At 44.9% G+C, this 8,715-nt stretch overlaps 1 protein-coding gene across 4 annotated transcripts in view; it reads left to right on the top strand.

Moving 5' to 3' along the window:
• The first annotated feature begins 517 nt into the window (after nucleotides 1-517).
• The window catches only part of Setx (senataxin), a 54,624-nt gene continuing 46,426 nt past the window's right edge, over nucleotides 518-8,715 (top strand). The window contains exons 1-4 of one of the 4 annotated variants that reach the window (XM_028883317.2): nucleotides 518-621; nucleotides 2,152-2,269; nucleotides 3,104-3,287; nucleotides 6,760-6,970. In XM_028883317.2, the coding sequence (XP_028739150.1) occupies nucleotides 3,111-3,287; nucleotides 6,760-6,970 (388 nt within the window). In that variant the 5' untranslated portion in view covers nucleotides 518-621; nucleotides 2,152-2,269; nucleotides 3,104-3,110. Of the gene's footprint in view, nucleotides 622-1,287; nucleotides 1,527-1,549; nucleotides 2,051-2,151; nucleotides 2,270-3,103; nucleotides 3,288-6,759; nucleotides 6,971-8,715 lie in introns of those variants that run through there. The other 3 variants (XM_028883318.2, XM_028883315.2, XM_028883316.2) reach the window with 3 other exon arrangements.

The raw sequence follows: 8,715 nt of genomic DNA, 5'->3' as shown, positions 1-8,715 counted from the left end.
GAACATCCAGCGCGGAGTCATCTCCCCAGCTCCAGACTAATGTTTCTTACGCTCAATGAGTAACTTAGCATTTACGTTCTTTCATGAGTAAAACAACATGGTCAATAGCTGAGATCTGTAATCTGTGTAACGAATTCTGAAAGGCTCTGTATCAACAGGGACATGGAAGTTCGGGTAGTTCCTATCATCTCATTTCCCCTCATTTCTGAAAATTTCAGTTAGGTATGCAGAGCCTTGGTTTTTTAAAAAGGTATCACATATATGCGCTATTTAAAAAACCATTCATATACATTATACTTTTAATTTGAAACCGTCTCTTCAACTTTGATTTTGATAGAAACCTTTGATGAAAGGGGGGCAAAAAACAACCCATAAGGCAAGAAAATAACGGTCGGCCTCGTGCTGGGCTTCACTCCTGCTTCCTGATTGGCTAAAGCCCCTAACGGTAGAACCACGCCCCCTTCTGGAACGTTCCTTCGAGTCTTACCCTCGTGCTTTTCACGCCGGCTTCTCATTCGCGGTAAGGTTCTCCGGGGTAGGACAGCCCCTGACCCACCGCCACCTATTGCCTTGTTCCTTCCTGCGGCGCTGGCAATGGAACCCAGTGCCTCACTGGGCTAGGTAAGTGCTCTCCCGAGTTACCTCCTCGCTCCTGCTCTTTTTTTTTTGTAATGTTTTTTATTTTAATTTTTAAATAATTTTTTGGTGACTGTAATGTAGGATGCTGGCCTTCAGGTCCCGGTCCTCCGGCCCCAAGCCTCTAAGTGCTGGGCTTGTAAAATGATTTTACCATCATGCTGGGCTTAGAAAGAGATTTTTTTCTAGACTCCCGTTTTTTGAGGGCAGTGGTTGTGGGCGGCCCAGCTGTCCCTGCGGGAATCTGGAGTGACCGCGTTCTTCCCTTCGCGGGACCTGTGCTAACCGGTCAGGAGCACAAGGACTGAACCGTGCCTGCAGGTGGCGCCCTGCTGGACCGATTTTTGCCTCAAGCGAACATTTTAATGTCTGGGTCTCTGACCGAAAGAGAAGAAAGCCGTCTAGGGCGCCTCAGACGTTAGGAAGCGGAAGAGCCGAACGGAAACGGCTGGTAGGGAAGTGTCTAACCCGGCCGGGGGCGGGGAAGAGGGCGGGGCGGGGCAGAGGGCGGGGCGGGGCAGAGGGCGGGGCGGGGCAAAGGCGAGGAAGAGGGCGGGGCGGGGCAGAAGGCGGGGCGGGGCACGGCTCAGCCGCTAATTCCGCGCCCCTTCGGACGGGAGCTGATGGGTCGTACTTCCCCTTCAGCCCGGAAGTGACAGCAGCGCTCGGGCCTTTGCCAGGCCCGTAGCTCCCCGCCGCCGCTCCCCCATGGCCCGCCCCCTTGGCGCACCAAAACAAGAAGGCCGTGGCTAGGGAGGCCTGGGGGCGGGGCCCGCTCGCGCGGCGGTAGCGGGTTGGGCGCCGGGCTCTGCCCAACACTTCCGCCCGCGGCTAGTCGCCGGACCCGAGGCATGGAGGTGGGCTAGCGCGCTGCAGCAGGGCCGAGCCGGGTGAGCAGCGCGGGAGCGTGGTGGGGCGCGCGGCATATTGTCGCGGCCCTCGGGAAAGGCCCTCGGGAAAGGGCGCCCGCTCCGACCCTTCTTTCGGAAGAGCAGCGCGCGCCGGGAGCTGCGGCGACCTCGGGCGGGCAGTGCTTGGTGCTTCCCGCAGGCCAGGCCCGCCGCGGGATCCCTGCCGTTCAGGCTTCAGCGTCGCCGGCTCTGGGCTGCGATGCACTGCCAGGGCGCCTAGCAGAGCCTCGGGACGAGGGAGGTCTCTGGGGAAGGGGCCGGCAGGATGTAGCCCTCCATCCAGGTGTCGCTTCCGTACGGGCACCGGGACGCGTGCCCCGCGACCCCAGGCGTTGCAGTGCTGACGACCTCCCGCACGCCCGCCGCAGACACGACCAAATGCCCACCTGGCCCCCTATGGGCGACAGACAGCCCCTGGAGGAGTTAGGGCATCAGTGTTACAGCGTTCCCCTTCGTGCACCGTAGTGTGTCTGTGTGCGGATGTGTCGTCTAACCTGACCGAGGTAACTCCTCAGGTGACACTGTGCAAGGTTGATGTCCGGCCCAGGTGAGATGCTTAATGTAAGGGACACTTTATCAGTTTTTGTTTCATTTTTAATTTCAGAAATGTTCTTTCTGGGGGCCAAAGTGTGAGTATATCTGAATGCAGAGCCTCATCTATTCACAAATAAGCCCAGCATTCTCAACAAAGAGGATCACTTCTCTGTAGGACATTTGCCAAGGTAATTGTCTTTTTAAAACAATCACTTTTTTTCAGTTTTTTTTGATAATTATCGGAGTACTGGAGTTAACAAATATATAGAATAGATCCATACCCTGACACTCCCAATTGCTCAGGTAGAGGCAGACAAACAGAATACCAAACCACCTTGATCAGGAAAGAAGGGAATAAAAACGTGCAGGATAGAGGAGATTCTCAAAGACCCTGGAAGAGAAACAAGTCTCCCAGATTGCTGACATTCAAGGTTACTATGTTTATTAGCTATTAGGAGTTTATAGTTGGTTGAAGATAGTGAGTATAGGGCAGCAGTTTGTTTATATCTTGTCAAATAGCAGAAATAATCTTACTGTTTCTTGTGTGTCTTACTATTGATATAGATTCATATGGGTTTTTTTTTTTTAGTTTCTGGAAGTTGCTAGAACTGCTTTTTAGGAATATGAAATTTTTTTACCTTTTTAAGTTATTGGAAGACTTCAAAATCTGTATCTTGAAGACATTAATTTGTGTCTTTCTCTGATTTTGCATCAATACTGAGTAGTTTCAACCCATTTGGCACATAGTGGCATACCTATTATGGTGTTGTGACTAACAGAATGTGTTCAGGTTTTTTGCTGCTGTTGATCAAACCCAGGGATTACATGAAAGACAAGTACTCTGCCACTGTGCTTCACCCCTGCCCTGCTTTCAGATTTGGGTTTAATCAATTTTGATAAGATGGCCATCAAAGCATTTTAGAGGACTTGGGTCACAAGCAGAAAGTATGCCTGTCCTACATAAAGAATAAGTCTTGAGTGTTAATTTTCCTCCTTTTAAGTGTCCTCTTTTCCTGTTCTAGGTACAGAATGAGCACATGCTGTTGGTGTACCCCAGGTGGTCCTTCCACCGTTGATGTCCTAAAGTGCTATGCATCTAGCACTGGCTCAAGTGAATTTCAAACAGCTGATGAAGACCTCTGCTACTGCTTAGAGTGCGTGGCTGAGTACCACAGAGCCAGAGATGAGGTGCCATTCTTGCATGAGGTAATTTGCAGTAGCCCCCAACCAGGAAGATAGTAAGGAGCTGTCAAAAGCATTCAAGGAAATGGTGTTTTTTTTTTTTTTTTTTTTTAAAGATTTATTTGTGTATTATGTATAGTGTTCTGTCTGCATATACACCTGCAGGTCAGAAGAGGGCACCCGATCTCCTTATGGCTGGTTGTGAGCCACCATGTGGTTGCTGGGAATTGAACTCAGGACCTCTGGAAGAGCAGTCAGTGCTCTTAACCTCTGAGCCAGCTCTCCAGCCCGCGAAATGGTGTTATATGACTAAAGCTTTGGAATGTAGTACAACTCTAGTATCTAACTTCCCAATATATAACAGTTGCTATAAATACTGATAAGACTTGAATTGAAACTTTAAAAGTACAGTTTTATGTCAGTTGTAGTTGTTTTGGTATAAAACAGTTTTACAAAATATTTTTTTTTTTTTTTTTTTTCAAGACAGGGTTTCTTTTCGCCTTTCCTGAAACTCGCTTTGTAGACCAGGCTGGCCTCGAACTCCTCACAGAGATCCGCCTATCTCTGCCTGCCGAGTGCTGGGATTAAAGGCGTGTGCCACTACCGCCCCGGCAAATATTGTCATTTCTAGCACTCAGGAAGTAGGTCAGGATAATTGTAAGTTGTAGGCCAACCTGGCCTATTTTATGTTTTTTGTTTTTTAAAGATTTATTTATTTACTATGTATACACTATGTATATAGTGTTCTACCTGCATGTGTGCCTGCACACCAGAAGAGGACACCAGATTTTATTACCAATATGGTTCCTGGGAATTGAACTCAGAACCTGTGGAAGAGTAGCCAATGCTCTTAACTGCTGAGCCATCTCTTTAGTCCTTGTTTTCTTTTTTTATCGAGATGCTTATAAAACTCTAAAGGCAAGCATGTTAGGTTTATTACATTTATCTGATGAAGAATAGTACATGTACTGTATATAGGGAAGTGTGTTTGGCATATATGATGTACATGTGTGCATGTGTAAGCCGGAGATTGGTGTTGGATGTCTTCCTTGATTGAGCTCCACCTTCTATTTTGAGACAGTCTGTTTACTGAATGATTTAGGTAGGTAGGCTGGCTGGCCAGCCAGCTCCAGGGATCCACCTGTCTCATCCTGGCACTCGATTACAGAAATGCTGGTGTACCACCAGCTTTTTAGATAAGAGCTAGGGATCAAAATTCAGGTCCTCAAGCTGACAAGGAAAGCACTTCACTGAGCATCTCCCCATCCTTAATTTTTATGCTGAAACTATCCCATGTCTTTGTGCATAAACTTACATTTTAGGAAAAGTACCCCCCACACTCCTTGAGACAAAGACCGGCATCATACTCGCTATGTAGCTAAGGATGACCTTGACCTGGCCGCTTGTCTCTACCTGAGTACTGCTATTTCAGGCATGCACAAAACAAAGGCCTGCTTTCATGCCTTTGACAAAGAAGCACCAGCTGCTTCTCATTTAGTTTGGAATAGCTTATAGTTAGTTGATATATTTAGATGTGTATAGCAAGACAGCTCGGTAATGTGTAAGTCTCATTCTCAGTACTCAGGCTGCAAAGGACCCATGTTTAAGGACTTAAAAATAAAATCACATAGGTAGGTCTATCTTGTTTGGTTCTTAGATTTACTATACTGTGTAGCGCGAATCTTAAAAGGTCTTATTAATGAAAATAAACCTGGAGCAAGGTATTGGGGTGAATGCTGGAAGATCAGAGAAGCAGAACAAGCCACAACCACCTCACCTAGCCAATTCCTCAGCTGATCCTGTTTCTTCAAACTGGAAGCCTCTGTGTCCTTATTTCCAAATGGATCTCAGCTGACTGCTGCTCTAAAGCCTAAAAGCTTAACCAGCCTCTAGTTCCTGGTTTCCACGCCTTATAGATCTTTCTGCTTTCTGCCATCACTTCCTGGGATTAAAGGTGTGAGTCACCATGCCTGGCTGTTTGCAGTGTGGCTTTGAACTCACAGAGATCTGGATGGATCTCTGCCATCGGAATGCTAGGATTAAAGGTGTGTGTGTGCCACCATTCTCTGGCCTCTGTATCTAGTGGCTGTTCTGTTCTCTGACCCCAGATAAGTTTATTAGGGTGCACAATATTTTGGAAAACGTAGTAGCACCACAGTACTGCATTTTTACAAGTTGAAAGTTTTGTAATCTTGCTTTGAACAAATCTTTTTTTTTTTTTTTTTTTTTTTTTTTTTGGTTTTTCGAGACAGGGTTTCTCTGTGTAGCTTTGCACCTTTCCTGGAACTCACTCTATAGACCAGGCTGGCCTCAAACTCACAGAGATCTGCCTGGCTCTGCCTCCCAAGTACTGGGATTAAAGACGTGCACCACCACTGCCCAGTGCTTTGAACAAATCTTACCAGTGCCACTTTTCTAGGAGTATGGACTCAAATCCTCTTTTTGTGTTACCTTTTGTAATTCTCCTATTTTGAACTTTTCATTGTCATGTTTTGGTGATTTGTGATCACTGATTACTGATGCTGCTATTGTAACTGTTTTGGAGGGCTGTGAATCATACTCATGTAAGTCAGTGAGTGCTCTAATCAGTAAATGTGTGCATCCTACCTGCTTTATTGACTGGACATTTCCTGTCTCTTTTCCCTCTCCTTAGGCATCTTTAGTTCCTGAGATAACAGTTTTGAAATTAGGTCACCTACAGTGGCCTGATGTGTTCAAGTAAAAGGGAAAATAGCACATCATCTCTCAGGCAGAAGCTAGCTGTGCTAAATGAGGAAGGCATGGTGAAAGCCAAGACATGCTAAAAGTTAAACCTTACTACCAACTTCTATAGCTAAGTTGTGAGTGCCAAGGAAAAGCTCTTTTTTATTGGAGACAGGATGTCCAGCTCACATTGCTCTCAAACTTCCTATGCAGCTGATGATGACCTTGAGCTTCTGGACCTCTTGCCACAACCTCTCCTGTGTTTGGATTTCAGGCCTGTGCTATCACACTCAAGTCTATCAATGCTGGAGATGGAGCACAAAGTCTCATGCCTGCTAGGCAAGCACCCTTAACAGCTGAGCTGCATCACAGCTCTTGACCTGATTTTGCTTTTTCAAACTAAATTTAGGGGTGTGTATTCACACACACACTATTTTTGGACTGGAATTAATTTTAGTGTTGTAGTGGTAGAAACTGAACCTCTAGCTCCAAGTTATGTCTGTGTATGTATGATGTGTGCGGGCTGCTACTTTAAACTTCTAAACTAGTTATTATCTTGGTTTTTCAAGACAGGGTTTCTCTGTGCAGCCCTGGCTGTCCTGGAACTCGCTCTGTAGACCATGGTGCTCCTGTAACTCATCTGCCTGCCTCTGCCTTCTGAGTGCTGGAATTAAAGGTGTATGCCACCACCACTTTTAAATTTTTGTACATAGAGGAAAAGGCTTTCTATGGGAAACACATACACAGCATATTTTGCTAAGATAAAAAACACTGTTTTCATCTTTTTTTGTAGGTTTTATGGGAATTAGAAACCTTACGCCTCATAAATCACTTTGAGAAGTCTATGAAAGCAGAAGTTGAAGATGATGATGAATTATATATAGTAGACAACAATGGAGAGGAACAGCTATTTGACTGTAGTGGCCAAGATTTTGAAAATAAACTCCGAGTTCCTCTTTTTGAAATACTGAAGTACCCTTACTTGCTTCTGCATGAGCGTGTTAGTAAGTATCTTTTTCTTTTTCTGAGACAGGGTTTATTTTTCTCTCTCTCTCTTTTTTTTTTCAGAGCTGAGGACTGAACCCAGGGCCTTGCACTTGCTAGGCAAGCGCTCTACCACTGAGCTAAATCCCCAACCCTGGTTTGTTTCTCTATGTGGCCATGGCTGTCCTGGAACTTACTCTGTAGAGCAGGCTGGTCTTGAACTCAAGAGATCTGCTTGTCTCTGCCTCCTGAGTGCTGAGATTAAAGGCATGCTCCACCACCGCCAGTGGCCATACAGACTTTTTAGACCAGCTCATTTCTGCACAGGACTCTGCTGTTCATTATGGGATTGTTAGTAGCAGGCCTAGCCTCTGTCCACTACATGCTATGAGTCTTCTCCCTTACCTTGTTATTGTCACAACCAAAAATATCTCCAGACATTGTTGAATGCTCCTTGTTAAGAGGGGAGGGACAAAACAGCTCTGAAGATCAGTGGCCTCTAACCCAGTGATTCTCAATTTTCCTAATGCTTTGACCCTTTAATACAGTTCCTCATGTTGTGGTGACCCCCAACTATAAAATTATTTCCATTTTACTTTATAACGGTTACTTTGCTACTGTTATGAATTCTAATGTAAATATCGGATATACATGATATCTGATATATGGCCCCTAGGGGTCAATATCCACAAGTTGGGAACCACTGCTCCAACCAGCTGTGATATATACTTGGAATGCCAATACTAGCAAGGTGGAAGCAAGAATGTCCCTTTGGTCACATAGAGACCTCCAGGCCAGCCTGGGTTGTATGAGACCTTCTCAAAGCAAACAGAAAACCACACAACTGGTCTATAGCAGTTTTCATCAATTAGTCAGCATGGCATGTTGTGGTGGTTCCAGATTGGGTCTTATATTTGAGTTTCTTACTAGGAATCTCAGTCCAGGATGTCCTTGAAATCAAAGTCCTAGCTTAGCTTCCTGAGTTGGGATGAGAAGTGTGGGCGAACATATTTATCAGGTATAAAGAAACCTTAGAATATCTAATATCTAGCTCATACATTCTCAATAATTACAGATGTGGTTTGGGGCCAATTTGTTTTAGAGTGACTAGGGACAGCACATTGAATTTGGTTGTATTTATTCTCTTAATACAAAATAGTTCACTTGCACACACAGTGGTTTGTTTTTTTTTTGTTTTGTTTTTTTTGTGTGCTGTAATGGGGATTCAACCCAGGATCATGCATACCTTAGTCATGCACGCTCTATATCCCTAACCTGCTTAGTATTGTCTATTTTGAGACAGCATCTTATTAAGTTGCTTAGGCTGGCCTTGAATTCACTCTGTAGCCTAGGCAGGCTTTGAATTTCCGATTCTTTAACTTCAGCCTCCCCAGTAGGTAGGATTATAGGCTTATACCACTAGACCCATCTATACCTTTTTTTTTTTTTTTTTTTTTGCCATGTTACTTGAGACCATATAGTTCTATAAATATAAAACACACTTCATGCATTTTTACTTATCTTAATGATTTTTTCTCTCTCTTATTTTCTGTATCCTCTGTAAAGTAAATACAAATATTTGATTAGATGAAGCTGTCTTTTTGAGACAGGGTCTCTCTTTGTAGCCCTGGCTGTCCTGGTACTTACTATATAGATCTTTCTGGCCTTGAACTTAGATTTACCTGCCTCTGGAGTGCTGGGATTATAGTCCTGTGCCACCAAGCTCTCTGTGCCATCAAACTCTACTTTTGATTAAATTACTAAT

This window comes from Peromyscus leucopus, chromosome 4, assembly GCF_004664715.2.
Source record: "Peromyscus leucopus breed LL Stock chromosome 4, UCI_PerLeu_2.1, whole genome shotgun sequence".
Classification (NCBI taxonomy): domain Eukaryota; kingdom Metazoa; phylum Chordata; class Mammalia; order Rodentia; family Cricetidae; genus Peromyscus; species Peromyscus leucopus.
Note: the sequence above shows the minus strand (reverse complement) of the source record. Positions and strands in the feature narration are given on the sequence as shown.